The sequence below is a fragment of the Myotis myotis genome, unplaced genomic scaffold (genome assembly GCF_014108235.1).
Source record: "Myotis myotis isolate mMyoMyo1 unplaced genomic scaffold, mMyoMyo1.p scaffold_m19_p_5, whole genome shotgun sequence".
Taxonomy (NCBI): domain Eukaryota; kingdom Metazoa; phylum Chordata; class Mammalia; order Chiroptera; family Vespertilionidae; genus Myotis; species Myotis myotis.
In genome coordinates, this window is record NW_023416357.1 from 87268726 (window position 1) to 87285650 (window position 16925).

At 46.9% G+C, this 16925-nt stretch overlaps 1 protein-coding gene across 4 annotated transcripts in view; it reads left to right on the top strand.

Moving 5' to 3' along the window:
* GALNT17 (polypeptide N-acetylgalactosaminyltransferase 17) overlaps positions 1-16925 on the top strand; it is a 423223-nt gene that overhangs the window by 393128 nt on the left and 13170 nt on the right. For all 4 annotated transcript variants that reach the window (XM_036310766.1, XM_036310767.1, XM_036310768.1 and 1 more), the window contains 3 exons: positions 97-282; positions 2700-2837; positions 7908-8003. In XM_036310766.1, coding sequence (XP_036166659.1) covers positions 97-282; positions 2700-2837; positions 7908-8003 — 420 coding nt within the window. The remainder of the gene's footprint in view (positions 1-96; positions 283-2699; positions 2838-7907; positions 8004-16925) is intronic.

Consider the following 16925-nt stretch of genomic DNA (forward strand, 5'->3'; position numbering starts at 1 on the left):
CATGCTAGGTCTCCTGAGCCATTGCCTTGGTGCCTCGGGGAGGGGCAGTGACAGCTGGGAATGCCTGTCAGGCTAACGAAGTCCTTGCACCTCCAGGTATGGCTCTGCGGGGGCAGCATGGAGGTCCTGCCTTGCTCACGGGTGGCCCACATCGAGCGGAAGAAGAAGCCATACAATAGCAACATCGGCTTCTACACCAAGAGGAATGCTCTCCGGGTGGCTGAGGTCTGGATGGACGATTACAAGTCTCATGTGTACATAGCGTGGAACCTTCCACTGGAGGTAGGGTCCAGCAGCCCTCCCCATCAGCGATCCTTGTGTTGGACGGGACATTGATCCCTTTAATAAGCTGATGCTTCCTCCCCAGAAAGATGCTCAGACTTGTAACATTATGAACGCATTTTGAGGGGGTCCACAGAGCTCCAGTTTTTAGAACCCTCACTGTACAGGGGGACGGTGACAACAGAAACCTCAGAATCTATTTACAAGGACTAGAAGGGTCGGATTGGGTTAGTCCCAGTCTTATTACAGTCATCTGGATGCCCTGCTTCTGAACATGCACTGTGCTCAGAAGAGCCTTGCCCAAAACTTTTGGCACCAGACCCTGTCATCTGCTCTAACGGCTTGCCCTCCCGTGGAGCTCCAGCTGCCTCGTGGCAGGTGCCCCCACTGCCTGCTGAATCCCTTGTTTACGTGGCTCTTCAGCTCTTCCCCTTATTCTGCCCAGAAGGAAGCCTAGGAAAATGCCCGTGTTACCGCAGCCCTTTGAGTCTCAGCCCCGCCACCTACTAGTTGTGAGATCTTGAATGAATCCATTTAGACAGCCTTTGTACCTTGGGTTCCTCAGCTGTAAAACAGGGATAATAGCAGGTCCTCCTTCCTCGGTGGTTGTGAGAACCATATCTAAAGTACTAAATCTAAGTACCGGTGACATCCTTAGAGCAGCGCCTGGCAGGGATATGGGAATGCGGGTGAGTGTTGTTTGTCCTCCACGGCACAGCACGGTGAGCCGAACCCCCAGCCACAGCTGGGTTTACCTCGTCAGCCAGATGTCCAAGCCATGCCCTTGAGAGGATTGCCTAGAATGTTCCTGCTGAGAAATGGCAGCCCCTGTCTTTCAGGCGGCGGGAGCCCAAAACAGCAGAAATGCAGTTGCATATGTGCAAGGTCTGTGGATAACGAGGATAAAAGTGAAGAATTTATATCATTGTTGTTACAATTGTAGAAATAAGGTTCTACATTATTGAATACCCCCATGGCAATGGAGTGCTTTGAGCTGAGACACTGTAAGTGATTTTACATGTTATGATATCAAGATAGGCAACATCTGGTGAGCCCTTACTGTGTCCCAGGCATAAGATAAGTTCCTTATTTGTAAGATCTCATTTAGCCCTCAAAACAACCTCGAGACTTAGGAACCATCTGCCTCGGTTTCCTCATCTGTACAACAGGGATTGTTCACATTTATCTCCTAGGGCTCCTGGGAAGCTAAAAATGAGGCTTAGAACAGAGCATGGCAAAAAAAAATTAAGTGCTCGGTAAATGCTAACCTGATGTGAACCTAGTGTGACGTCCATTTTATAGATGGGTAAACCAAAGCTCTGGAGGTTAAAAATGACTTGCTTATTAAGGCCCTGCACATAGCATGTAGCGGGGAGGGATGTGAAATCCAGTCTTCATTCGCCTCTGCCCGCACCCTGTGATGTCAGCGGAGTAGGTGTTATTTCTCCCATTTTGCAGATGAGGAGCTGTGACCTAGGATGGTGGTGTGACTGAGAGTCCGGAGACCTCAGGGCTGCTGACTATCCCCATGCCTTCTCCATCATCACAAACAGCCTCTGGTCCCTAATGCCAGTGTCCCCACCACACTTTTCACACGTGACCATTCTCATTAACCATGCTCAGTAAATTAAAACAAAGAGTTAAATATCGGTGCCCAGGTTTGCTTTTGCATTTTAATGTTTGACATTTAAAGGGCTGCTCCTTTGGAAATCATTGTTTGGCTGCTGAGGATGAAGTCTTAATGAAATCATTGAACTCTCCTGGACCCCCAAGATGCTGCCTGGCCTCCCCACCTCTGTGGAGAGCAGCCTGTATCCCCTAGTTCAGGGCCATCTTGTGGCTGAGTCTGTGGAGTCATATTTCAGCTACTTTATTTCTCCCTGTCAGCACACAGCAGCCCATTACAGGTTCATTTCTGTAAAAGCAGAGTGAATTATTCATTAGGACATTATTACAAGCTTTGCAATGGAAAATTATTTTCACTTCTGCATAAATGAACTCCACAAAGGGCCAACAAAGGGGGAAATTACACCTGTGCAGAAAAGGAAGGCCGGGGGTGCTGCAGAGGCATCTATTTTCTTGTCTTAATCAAATAATTCCTCTAACTGTCTCGGATAGTCACTCAGGAAATGTGGGAGAGGCGCAGCTGGGAATGCAGGCTGCCCCACAGGGCGTCCCGGGCCCCTTCGCACAGCGATGATCGGGGCAGCTGATTGGGGACCGCGTGATGCGCTCAGAGGACGGTAGTGTCCGGCTTGGGAATAGATGATCAAATAGGTGCCCTTCTTCCGCCCTTCCCAGTAAGCATGCAGAGGAATTAAGATTTCTCTCTGTTTTCCTGAGCGTGACGCCACCAGTGCTTCTCTTCGGCCAGAGCTCCCCGGTCACTAACGCCCTTTGCTTCTCTCTCCTTTCAGAACCCAGGAATCGACATAGGTGACGTCTCTGAAAGGAGAGCCTTAAGGAAAAGTTTAAAGTGTAAGAATTTCCAGTGGTACCTGGACCACGTTTACCCAGAAATGAGAAGATACAATAACACCATTGCATACGGGGAGGTAATGAAGACCCTACATGCTCTCAGCGTGGGCTGTATATTGCTCTGATGGGGGGAAATAAGGAACAGAGTCATTCATTCATTTACTCATTCATTAATTCATTCAGTGAGTGGATTTTGATGGTGCAGTCCCTGACAGCAGGGCTCTCACCAGCTGGTAGAAGAGACTAAAGGAATGTTACAATGGGGCACGGGCCTTCAGCCTGTGGTGTGGAGTGGCTGATGAGTTCTCTTTGGGACATTTGGATTTTGAAGTCCCCTGGGGCCTGTAAATGGGACATTCACTAGGAAGTTGGGTATAAAGTGAGGTGGGGACTGGAGCTCTCCATTGCTCAATGCTGTGGCCCGGAGCCATTTACCACCAAAGAAAGGGTGCAGATGCGCTTCTCGGATTTCCTCTGATGAGATAATATCACCTTTCTACACCTGAATTTTTTCTTATTATACATGTCATAAATATAGGTTTTAGAAAAGTTTTAAAATAATAATAATAGCAATGAACACTTACTGGGTGCTTTCAAAATGCCATGCACTATTCTAAGTGCTTTTTACATATGAATTCATTTCACTGTCACCTTATGAGGTAGTAGTATTTCCCATTGTATTGATAAGAAAGCTGAGACTTAGAGAGCTTAAATGAATTACCTAAGTTTTATAGCCTATCAGTCATGTAGCTGGGATTGGATCTAGGCATAGATAATGTGTACATTTTGATGTATGGTCTTCTTTATTGTGTGTGTGTATTGTTTTTTACTAAAAATATATATATTTATATACACACATGTGCATTTTATACACACATTCTCCATCTCTGAGTATAGACTGATGCTAGCAAGGCTCTCTTTGACTTAGCGTGTTTACTCTTTGTATAGTTATGAATTTTCCTACTTTATGCCTGGTGCCTTTTATGATTTTAATTTTTACTGAATTTATTGGGATGACATTGGTTAATAAAATTATATAGTTTTTTAAGTGTACGGGTCTATAACACATCATCTGTATATTGTACTATGTGTTCACCATCCCAAATCAAGTCTCCTTCCATCACCATTTATCCCCCCTTTACCTTCTTCTACCTTCCCCCACCCACCTTTCTCTCTGGTAATCACCATACTGTTGTCTGTGTCTATGAGGGTGTGTGTGTGTGTGTGTGTGTGTGTGTGTGTGTGTGTGTGCGTGTGCCTGTGCCTGTGCCTGTGCCGGTGTGTGTGTTTGCTTAATCCTCTCACCTTTTTCACCCAGCCCTCCAATTCCCCTTCACTCTGACAGCTGTCAGTCTGTTCTCTATGAGTCTGTTTCTTTTTCTTTTTTTTTTTATTGATTTCAGAGAGGAAAGGAGAGGAATAGAGAAACATCAATGATGAGAGAGAATCATTGATCGGCTGCCTCCTGCACTCCCCAAACTGGGGATCAAGCCCACAACCCCGGCATGTGCCCTGACCAGGAATTGAACTGTGACCCACTGGTTCATAAGTCAACGCTCAAGCACTGAGCCGTGCTGGCCGGGCCTATGAGTGTTTCTATTTGGCTTGTTAGTTCATTTTATTCATGAAATTCCACTTATGAGTGAAATCATATGGTACTTGTCTCTCTCTGGCTTATTTCATTTAGCATAATGCTCTCTAGGTCTACCGATGCTGTCACAAAGGGTAAGATTTCCTTTTTATGGCTGAGTAGTATTCCATTGTGTAAATATACCACAGCTTTTTTATTCACTCATCTGTAGATGGGCCCTTGGGCTGCTTCCAGATCTTGGCTATTGTAATCAGCTCCAGGTTAAACCATTAGGGTCCAGGTGAGGTGTCTCCCCTGAGCGGGAATTAGGAAAGGGAAGCTTGCTTCTTGCAGGGGCAGTCTGTGTCATGCAGACTCCAGAGCCAGCCTGCTGGATGAATCCACTACCCAGAGTGGCTCCTCTCAGCTTCCATTCCTTCATCTGTGAAATGGGGGAAGGAAAATGCTTACCGCATGGGGTTGTTGGGAAGATGAAACGCATGATGTGTAGCGTTCTTAGAACAGTAACTGGCACCCAGCAGTAATTATTAATAGGTCCTTGTCTTTTCTTCTTCAAATAAAAAGGCATGGTTTGGGGTGTTTTGTTTGTTTGTTGTTATCAAAGTAAGATCAAACATAAAGGAAGCATTGGAAAATGGTGGGCAGTGAATGGATTATTTGTAAGACAATTAGGTAAATTGTCTAGCTCTTTGGAAAAGAAAACAATTTAGATTCTAACAGCTTGCCATATCCCAAAGTGAATTTCAGATGAGCTATAGCATTAAATGAAAGAAAAGAAACCATAATAGAGCCATAGGGAAATAGATATGAATCTAATCTCTAAAAGGGGAAGGAAGGGCTTTCTAAGAATCAAAGCCATGAAAGAAAATGCAAAGGAAAAGGATAATGGATCTGAGCTCATAAATATTAAAGTAATCTATACATCAACCAAATAGAGAAATATCTGCCGAACTGGAAATAGGTCTGCCATAAATACTGTAGATGAATGGATAGTATCATTAATATATAATGAGCCCTGAAAATTGATTTAAATAAAAAATTTAACCTAAATAAGAAAATTTAAAATCCCAGAGAAAAATAAAGTACAAAAGAAAATACAATCGTTGAAAAACACATGAAAATTTCTAATTTATTTTATAATCAAAGAAGTGAAAACTAATTTTAAAATACGTTGCGGTAGCTTTTCTCCTACTACCGAATGAACAAATACTCATTGTTAGAATATGTGCTGGTGCTTTGCCAGCAAGGTCTTGGTAATATGAAAAGCCACATCTCCTCTCGTGAGAGTGCAAATTGAAATGAGCTTTTTAAAAAGCAATTTGAACCGCATGTATTACAGGGCTTAATGATAGCCATTCCACTCTTCTCCTAAGCAAATAATCTGAAATGAGGACACAGATTTGAGAGTAAAATTGTTCATCTTAGTGACTTTTTTTTTTTTATAAAAAATTCTGAATCTGACTTGAAGGTTAGTTAAATATACTATCTTAATGGTTTGAATATAGTTTGTAGCTATTTCAAAAGGTTTGTACAAAAGTTTAATGACTTGAGAAAAGTATTGACAATGTGATTCTTAAAAGCAAGTGGAACAGGCAGGTTTTGTGTGGGGACTTTTTCATGTCTCCCAGGTATCACTAGTGTTTATGTGGTAAGATTATAATTAGAAGGACAAAATAGTATTAACAAAGGAAGAATAAAAATGGGAAAATGCAGGAAGATGGCCTCTTTTCAGTAATACATTTAATGCATACATTCTGTAGAAAATATAAAGATGAAAACAAACTTACTCCCAATTCCCAAGCATTGTTAACATTTTCAGTACTTTCTGTTTGCTGAGCTCACCATTATCTGAAATGTGTTTCAGATGGACTATTGCATTAAATGAAAAAAAACCATCACACTAGTCAAATTTAGTTTGTAACAAAATCTACCATTATGTAGATACCACTGTTTTTTAAAATATATTTTTATTGATTTCGGAGAGGAAGGGAGAGAAAGATAGAGACATCAATGATGAGAGAGAACCATTTGCTGCCCCCTGCACTTCCCCCACTGGGGGTAGAGCCTGCAACCTCGGCATGTGCCCTGACCGGGGATTGAACCGTGACCTCCTGGTTCATAGATTGACACTCAACCACTGAGCCACACCAGCTGGGCTATTTGCATTTTATACATTCGTTAAGAATAACTTTGTAGTCAAATTCAGTTCAGTGACAAAATTTACCAACATTCAGACAAGTGTAATTTAATGCTTACAACTGGTAGTTCTTGTCACCACACCAGACCCCAGCCAGTGACGAAGGAGACAGACCCCTCTGAGCAGATGTCAGCCCTGGCGTTTCTGCCTCACTGGACATCCAGTGCCAGTGTCCAGGCTTACTTAGGCCGTGCTTACTTACTTATTCACTTTTCATTCATTTTAAAATATTTTTACCTATATTATCTAGAATGTCTTAAAATAATTTTTAAAGAAAGGTGTGTGTATGCTTTATATCCTGACGGTTGCATGTATGAGACACTGCCTTCCTACATGCAAAAGCATGTCAGTGTGCACAAAACATGGGGCCACCAACTCCCCTGCTCAAAATACTACGGTCGGTCCATACTACCCTCATGGCCTGGACTGCCCTGGCCCCTAGTTCACTTTTGCACTTCTTTTTTTTCCTTTAGGCATTATTATATGAAATATAACAGATATACAGTGTGCATAAAGTATACATGTGCAGCGTAACAATATAAAGCAAACATCCACATAGCTACTACCCGGCTGAAAAACAGAATGTTGCCAGCATCATTCCCACTATCCCTTTTAGCATTTAGTTCAGGAGCCACCTCCCCTCCGTCTCTGAACCCCACTTCTTGATTTACCCAGTTAGTTTGGTTTCCATGGAGAACATAATCTGGAGGGGACCGTGTACATGGAGAAGGCCAGCATTGCCGTTTTCCCGCTGGTTGCGATTGCAGGGTGGTGGGTGGGATGGACACCCACATAGAACACAGTGCACCTGGAGGCCAAATTAGGGGACTTTTGTCTGTTCCTCCGAAGGTGCGTTCTGAAACACTTGGTGCCTGGCCCCGTGTCTGCATACAGTAGATATTTTTTGAATATACAAATAAGTATTGCTGGAGTTCTGCATGATGGAAAGGCCTTTGTGTGCTTTTTGATGACTGTTTTCCATGCCTCTGTGTCAGTAATGAACTGAGACGCTGACCTGTGATTCCCAATGTTACTAAAACCAGCGTTGGTGCTGAAGCCCACTTGGAAAACCAATGGCTGACCAGTGTTTCTTTGTCCAAATGTTTCCTGAGATCCTTTTTCATGCTGGGGAGGGGGAGCCGTGTGGGTGAGGGTCACAGACACAGGATTGGTGCCCATGGCATCCACTGAAGGTCTCTGCTAGAGGGATCGCCTTGCAGACGCAGGCCTTGGTCCACATGGGGTGTCGCTTGACCTTCCCGTTGAGTGGCTGGGACCATGACATGGTGGAATGGTAGTTGGGCAGCAGCAGCTCCATCAGATGAGCTCTGATGGATGATGTTTTTCCTATTCCTGCAGCTTCGCAACAACAAGGCAAAAGATGTCTGCTTGGACCAGGGGCCGCTGGAGAACCACACAGCAATACTGTACCCATGCCACGGCTGGGGACCCCAGGTAGGAGCATCCCTGACCAGGAAAAGAGCAAATTCAGCAGCCCACGGGGGGTTTGTGGGACTTCTGTTGTCTTCTACCTGGGTAGTTGTTACCTGTTCTGTGGGGAGAGTTCTGGTTGTTTCTCTGTGAGTCAGGGAAAAGGTACACAAGTGGTTACATCAGCACAGATATTGAGAGGATCAACGGGCATGAGTCATACAGAAAGGAAAATGTAAACTGGAGGATCGTTTGCTAGTAGGGAAGAGTATGTGTTGTAATTATACCAAAAGCCTGCTTACAACTTCAAAGAAAGAGTTAGCACATTCCCTGGTGAAAACCTGATTGGCATGTCCACCCTGAAAGGCCACTATCAGTTTGATCCGAAGAATGACCTGGTCTGTAAGTGTTGGTTCGAGAGCCAGGTGCCAACTGGCAAGGAGGAAGGTGCTTGCAGTGCATTTCAGAGAACACGTGTTCTCTGATCTCTCATTAGAACACACAAGATACCTCAAAAAGGACAGAATGATCAACCAACAAAGTGAAAACAGAGCCTGATAAATGAATTTCCTTTGACAGCTTTGTGCTAGCCAATGGTGTGTGTGTGTGGGGGGGGGGGGGTGCGCGCGCGTGTCCACATACACCACACACACACACACACACACACACACACACACAAAGAGCTTAGCAGAAATTCTCAAAGATTGGGAATAAGCATATCCAAAAATGTCATTCCACTTGCCATTCATAAAAATTTAAAACATTTTTATGTCAATCAATAGCAATAAAGGGCAAGCTACAACTTGGGAAAACATTTATTATTCAGCTCCAGAGGTGTACTAGATATTTGGTTCAAAGCCAGACTCACAGATTCTCCTGTGAAAGGAAGGCACTGGACAAATTACCCTGAAACCTCCCGTTGTCTCTCTCATGTCCTATGAACACACCTATTCACATGTAAATTTACATTCATACACAAGCACTCATGCATGCATTCATAAAGGCTCGCAGTTTTGTCTGCTCAGAGAACTTTGTTTCCCATTAGGCCAGGACCTGGAAAGAAGAGTTGTGTTCCCTCTACTATCACCACAGGTAGTTCTCATAGTCCAGACCCTCGGCCCTTCAAGGTGATGGGTCCTTCGAAGGAGAAATGCCAGACAAGTCAGGTCTTGAATCCTTTGGTCCTTGCAACCACTCCAGGAAGTAGCTGACAGCTACTGAGGCATGAAGGGAAAAGTGCCTGTTAGCAAAGCAGGCTAGAATCCAAGCCCTCTAGCACAACCAAAGCATTTTAAGTTCAAATGTAATTTCTTTAATTCAAGATTGATTACTGGGCCCTACTAGAATTTACAATTGGATAAAACTGCTGTGAAGAGCAGGAGAATGACTGGGTAGACGGGCTCCTTCCCATTGGGAAATGGGGCATTAGCATCAAAGGCAGCATGGACTAAAGAATCCAGTGAGTGTCTTCATCCATTCATTCACTCATTCTCTCAACAGATACATCTTGATCACCTACTGCGGGTGCTAGTCACAATTGTATTTGGTAGCTGATAAGATATCCACCCTGTTCTCAAGTGGTTTACACTTGAGGGGGAGAAACAAGTAAAGAGGCAGGAAACCTACAGGATACTAAGTGTGGAAGGAGCAAGGTAGCTCAGGGCACTGGGTGCTGGGAGACAGAGGTGCCCTGTTTGCCTGGGGCTTAGAATGCAAGAGGAAAGAAGTGCTGAGAGAAGGGAGATGGAGAGGCAGATCTGCAGTGGCCTGATAATGCCCACACGTCGGTGTGCGGGGGAATCACCTAGAAGACTTGCGAAAGCACCCACTACTGGGCCTCACTCCCAGAGATTCTGAGTTAGGAGGTTGGCGTAGGGTCTGAGATTTTGTGTTTCTAACAAGTTCCCAGATGATGCCAGGGATGCTGGGACTTGACCCTGAGGGCAATGGAGAGTCACTGTAGGGCTCACCTTGGGGAATGATATGTTTACACTGTGCACAAAGACCCGGAGAAGTTCAGAGAGAAATGGATGCTCTTACCACGTAGCTGATTATGGATTGGCAGACCAAATTAGGCTGCTCATTGCTGCCTCCAGTTCTAGGATGCATACTATAAGTCGGCCATGTTTGTCTCCCATCAACTGATTTTTAAAAATATATTTTGATTGATTTCAGAGAGGAATGGAGAGAGAGAAACATCAATGATGAGAGAGAATCATTGATTGGCCACCTCCTGCACACCCCACGCTGGGGATCGGGCCTGCAACCCTGGCCTGTGCCCTGACCGGGAATTGAACTGTGACCTCCTGGTTCATAGGTCGGTCGATGCTCAACCACTGAGCCATGCCGGCCGGGCGATACTTTAAAGTAAGTCTAATGGTGTGTTTTGCTCTACCACGTGTTCAGAATTGGAGTGCACTCTCGGCACTACCCTCCGGCCGCCAGGCTGCCCCTCCCCTGGCTCGTCAAGGTTTCTCTCCTTCCTCCTAACAGCTCCCTCTACGCCAGGAGTCGTTCCCACCAGTCATGTGCCTGGGCATCTTTTTAAACTGCTTCATAAAGTGCTGTGGGTTAATGGAGACCAATTCAAAGCTCTGTAATAAGGCAACTCCCAGAAGAAGGAATTGGTGTTCCATGGACGTTGTTAGCTTAATTAATGGACTCTGTTGTAATTTATTGTCAAACAGCAATTAAACAGAGATAAAATAAGCACTGAGGAGGGTAATTTCCTGTCTTGTAACAGGTGTTTGTCAACAAGATGGAAATGGTTCCCAGCCATTCAGAGAGCCCGTTCGCTGGTGGGTGTCTGCCAACGAGCTCATGACCCGCCTTGGTTTGGTCTGGTTACTAATTTGGATTAGACAAACATTTATTTCTTTTTTGAGCCTAACCTTCATTTAAAAATAGGATCTCCAGGACACAGCAGCTTTTGGTGTTAGCTTGACCCCATTTAGAGCAGAGTCTTGTTCAAGGATGTGACAGCTCCTCACCCCGCTGCAGGCTGCTGCCATCCTGTGCCCAAGTCGGGTGGGTCCCCAAGCTGGAGCAGCCAAGGTCGCCCCACAGGGGCAGAGGCCATGAGAATGGCCTTCTTGGCAGCACCTCCCTGTGTTCTCTCTCAGCCGACCCCCGTACCCTCCCCAACTGCTGCTTCCGATTCCCTTGGTGGCAAAGGTCAAAAAGAGAGAAAGGGGTGGGCAGTGCTGCCCTGAGGGGCTCAGGGGCATGGAGCATCTTCCTGACCCCTTAACACTTCTGGCGGCTCTGGGGCTGCTCTAAGCTGAGCAGTTTGCCTGAGGGCCCCACCGTGTAACAGGCTGCAGTGAGGTCCAGGGCCACAGGCCAGGGCCCTGCCTACAGACAGCTCTGAACACTCAGGCCAGAGGCCTGGCTGGGCTGAGGCAGGGAAGCAAGATGCTGCTGCTGATAAGCCCATTGCTATTTTAGTAACACAGTTAGTGCTGTCTCGTAGGTAGTGGCTGCCCCCTTCACTGATGAGAGACTCATGTAGTGTGTTCCATCCCACTCTTCAAACTCAAGCTCCGTGACTCCTGAACTTGGGCACTCTGCTCTGCCATCTGGGGAGCATGTCTCCAGTCCTCGAGCCCCCAAATGTTCTCTAGCCCATAGCCGGCCATGGTAGAAAGAGCTGAGCAAGCATAGAGCCAATGCTTGGCAAGTGGAATGTCAGAGCGAAGGAGAGGAGGTGGGGGGTGCATGCTCCACGTTTGAGGGACAATCAGGCAATTGGCTGTGGCAAGTGATGGAGGGTGGTCAACAGGGAGAATAGTACTGAGAGCCCTAGGGCTTCCCATCCAGTATCTCAGGTGTGGTCCACGGAACTGCTGGCCACCAGGAGCTCCTTACAAATGCTGATCCCTGAGTCCCAGACACCCAGAAAGTGGGGCCCAGGAATCTGCATGTCAACACTCATCTTCAAGTGCTTTTTTTTCCCCAATTGACGCAATTATTGATCATCTGTCATGTGCAAAATTGTGAGTTAGACATATAATAGTGAAGGTATGTCTCTCTTTGTCCAGGGCAGGTCCAGGTTATGCTTAGTGTTCCAGCCTAACTTTTTAAATTCATAATACTATTTCAGTTTTTATATATTTGAGTTTTTAAGATAAATTTCACTTTTTTTTAAATCATCACTGGAGGATATTTTTTGCATTGACTTTTTAGAGAAAATGGAGGGGAGTGCAGAGGAGAGGGAGAGAGAGAAGATAGAGAGAGGGGAGGGAGAGAGAGAAAGAGGGAGAGAGAGAAAGAGACGTCGATGTGAGACACATCAATTGGTTGCCTCCAGTTCACACCCAGACCAGGGCCAGAGATTGAGCCTACAACCAAGGTACATGCCCTTGACTGGGAATTGAACCCACGACCCTTTGGTCTGCAGGCCAACACTCTAACCACTGAGCAACTGGCCAGGGCTCGCTCTTCTTAACGTATGGTTTTGTGAGTTTTGACAAACATGTGGTCAAGTAACCCCACCACAGTCAAGACATAGAGCAGTTCTGCCGCCCCCTCCATTCCCTGACCCCTTTGGAGAGAAACCTGCCTCTGCCCCAGGTGCTTTACACACATCAAGCCTGAGGGCCGGCTTCACTGCGAGTGTACGGGGGACCCCCCATAGATGCTGCCCATGTACAAACATAGAATGTCCCCACTGCAGGCTCCTCCCGGGTGAGGACCATAGCTCTCCAGCCGCCCATGCGTGGACAGGGCATGACCAGCACAGGGTCCAAGTGCTGTGGCCCTGGGGACTTCGGGGAGAACTTTGAAGCAGCTACTCTATAGTGGGGCATTCTTAAGACAAGGTGTGCACCGTGGGGAGGAACGGAGGGGTGTCAGGCTCTGTGCCGAGGACCTTCTGATTCGCTGGGCTCCGGGGAGGGCACCACGGGTCCCTTCTGTTTGTCCTTCTGTCAGTACACTTTATTCTTCCTCTCCCGCTTTTCTGAGAAGCTCACATCCCTCCCCTCAGTTAATCCATCACCAGAACGACAGACGAGAATTCTTTCATCCCATAACTAAATTTAATCTGATCTTGGACTTACTCTCTGATGGCTTCATCCCTTCAGCGACACATCATCCCCCACCTTGTCAGGATGATGCATGTGCCAGGGAGGCGCAGAGCCCGGCTGGAGTGGCAGGTGCTGGCGCTGTTAGCAAGTGGAAGGCGCTTGGAAACACAGACGCTAATGACATCCAGCAGCCTCATGGCTTCCAAACAAAGTCATGTAGGCGTTGGGGCTCAGGGGATGGAGCCGTTGAGAGCACATTGACGTTAACACCCCCTCCCCCCATGGCTTCGCCCCATAAAACAAGCCCATGGTCTGGGCAAGGGCTTCCCACATTTGGTAGGAGGCAAACCCAGTAATCCCGATTTCTGGAAAGCACCATGAGGTCAAAGCAGGGCCAACAGGGTTGGAGGAGTGAGGGCAGGGACTTTTCATGTTAGGAAAACCGGCCACATACACCAAAGAGAGAGAGGGGGAAACAGGGCAGAAGACACCTGTGCTGTGGGAGACACGGCGGAGTTTCTGTGCCGCTCAGTTCCATTCCCCATCTCTTACGCAATATTTAAAAGTCCCCCTCCCCCCGCATTCCAGTGAGACACTCATACATTCATTTTGCCTTGTCGCTGATTTTATTATTTCAGGGTTGTTAGTTCCTGCCTCGTGGGCTCTGCCTCCATCCAGCCCACATGTGCCTCCCTGGTGCCCGCCCCCTTTGCAGACTTCCATGGAGGGCAGCATTACTGCCTTTCTGTTTCCTGGGGCTTTAGGGAAATCTATGGGGGACCTGAGCCTCTTTCTCTGCCATCTGCTTTGCTTCCCTTTTCAAGTTCCAGTTTCCAGTTCCCTCCTTCTAATTATGCCAGAAAGTGGGTCTCAAAGTCCACACACAGGGAGCTGGCGAACTCGATTTCCTAAGTGGCATACAGAAGTAAACACACGCGCCGTTGACCTTGCTCAAGGAGCATTCGGGTTAAGGAGGAATTACTGTACGCTTCTTTCTTGCCAGAATGGGTTGATGAGCTGTTCTTTCCAGAAAATCTGAATTACAATCATACATTGTTTTCCAGTAGAAATTATTAGTTAAAAGTTTTATATCTCTTTAGAATGTTAGTTGATTTCTCTCCAAACACACAGAGGGATCCAGGCAGGTTTTGTGTTAATGTTGGGCTTGGAATAAGGAACCCAGACTGAACAACGTGGTGGTGGCCACATTATCAGCTGAACATTCCTACCTTGCCCAGAGCTGTCAAATTCAAAAAAGTCACTGCTACCCTTTTGCTTTTTTACTCAAGATACAGCAGCATTACAGGGAGTTTAAAAACATATAAATTAAAATCACCCATAATCCTACCACTCTGAAACCGCTATTATTATTTTGGAGGCTTGCTTTCGTCTCTCTCTTTTTTTTAAGAAACATCTTGGGGTTTTTTTAGGTTGTTTTTATATCACAGAATTAATAAAGAAACAATGCCACTGCTTCTGAAGGACGCGAAGCGGAGGAGACAGCTGCTGGTGAAAAGGCGTTTAGGGCGTTAGCACTACAAGGTGTAGCAGAGTTAGTGCAAAATGTTAGTGGGTCATTTACTTCAGAGTTTGGATTTTTCTTTGGCTCAGTGGTGTCCACTGAGTGATTATTTGGAAATATGTTTTTTGTTTGGAATAGAGAACATTTGAGATCATGGCCAATCAGAATTAAGGGTGGATCTGGAAGAGTTTAGGGCTAGTGGAGTTGGGGCCACTGGTACAGGATGTCAGGGCCTCAGGAGTCTGGGTTCCCACTGGAGGAGGCCAGAGGAAGGCCAGATGTAGGTAGCAGAAGGTCTTAGACTGTCCTCATCTTAACACCTGCCTGGCTCAGGTGCTAGGGTTTGTGTAAAGTGCCATGAATCAGAAATCATGCTGGAATCTCACCCACATGGGGATCACTGAGGGTGCCGTGTACACACTGAGGTTGCTTGTGTGGCCTCCTTATGGCTTCCTCCTGTAGCTTCAGGAGGTTGAGTGTCATAGGCGATGGGTCCTGCTTTCAGGGGACTCCTATCAGTCATCTTGACTGCCTGATACTGCTTCCCAAAGGCTAGGTTCATGTCTGTGAAATTCCTGCAGGGCCGGAGTCTGTGCCCTCCATGGAGACTGAAGGTCAACCAGCCACATCTTGAAGGTGAATCCCAAGAACCCTTGTAGGAAGGATTCATGCACAAGGATGGGTTCTTGTCAGCTCAATCTCAGTATCCTCCATGTAAGTGGTTGTTTTGGCCATGGACTTACCAGGGTTTCAGAGGAGGAAGACGAGTTCTATTTGGGGAAATGTGAGTTTTGGGGAGAGTGGGCTTTGAGAATCCCAATGGCGTTGTCCTCCAGGCAGCCAAACATTCCAGCCCGGTGCTGAGGACAGATGGGGCTCCAGGGTGTGTACTGAGGGACATCAGAGCAACAGTCCTAGGAAAGACCCTAGGGAAAGAAGGCATGCGACCTGCAGGCTGTGAGTTTGACATGCTTACCCTAGGGCATCTCCATGTTTAGTGGTCAATAGAGCCAGAGCAGTTCACACAAGAAAGATGGTCACACCAACCAAGGAACAGTAGCATCAAATGTTGCTGCCCAGAGTACGTTAGACACACTGCGTGTTAGATGTAGCAACAGAGAAACCGAGGGAGGGAGGACTCTCCTCGGAGTGTGGCGTGGAAGCCAGACTGGAGTGGATGCAGGGAAGGAAGGGAGGCGGGGAGGCAGAGGCATGATGGGGAGAACGCTCTGGAAGCTTGACTTTCAGGGAGAAGCGAGAAGACAGGTGGGTGGCAGCGGGGGCCAGAACTGGAAAGCACAGTTAAGACAGAGTGAAAGAAAGTGGAAAACCAAACAGAAAGGAACTAATTACATTTCTAAAACATTAGTGGAAAGTGTAGAGAGGATTAATGCTTGGAAAGTAGATGTTCTGTAGTCTTAATTTGAGCAAAACTAAATTTCCCCTGGGCCAAATGATGGGATATGGGAGCAGAAATTTAAGGGTTTCTCTTTTTTTCTGAGAGAAATATGTGAATTTATCTTGACAGAAATACAGGAATCGGCTGACCTGCCAACCCAGATTCACCCCTCTGAGAAACACAGTTTTTAGCTCACTTGGCACAATTTACAATGCTGAAAGCCCCAAATCCCAGGGACATGTTCTCTCTGGCTGAGGAGGCTGGGCACATGGTGGGCATCTACAGATGTTTAGTGCTAAATGAAGAGTCACAAATGGAGTATCACTGCTGGCGGGGATGGGCCTGATGCTTCGGCCAGGCCTGTGTTGCGGCCACGAGCTGAGCCCAGAGTGGCCACAGCCTGGCCCCAGCTCCAGGTTGGGCCCCTGCGCTCAGGTGGGAGGGTGGAGACAGCGTGAGAGGACCAATCCAGTGGGAGGGGCCCGCAAAATGAGGAGAGTACAGCCACTGTGCCAGGGGGAGTTTGGGCTTCTAGAATCAGGAGTAAAATATAGGGTCTCTTGGGTGGAGACATGCCCCCACTTTTTTAGGGTCATTGTCATTGGTCAAATAACATGCAAATGAACAGACCCAGACCAAGGCCTGGAGAGTAAGGGCCGTGTGGTGTCTGTCCTTGGACACCTGGACCTGAGTCTCAGGGCTGGTTCTGTTTCAGAGCACCTTTCCCTCGGCTCTCACACACGAGCCTCATACCCAGGCCCATGTCTGACTCCTCTGTGAAGGCTCTGAATTCCAGTGGTCGAGGCTGATCAAGTAGATGATTGGCCTGGGACTCCTCGGGGAACATGCCAGGAGCAGACAACAGGCACAGCCCTTGTGCCCCCACTGCAGAGGTGTGAGGGAGGGGCAGGAGTCAGAGATGAGGCACCATGAAAGCTAAGGACCTGGGGCAACTGGGTGGCACTGGGGACACAGAGCTGACACCAGTCCAATGCCTC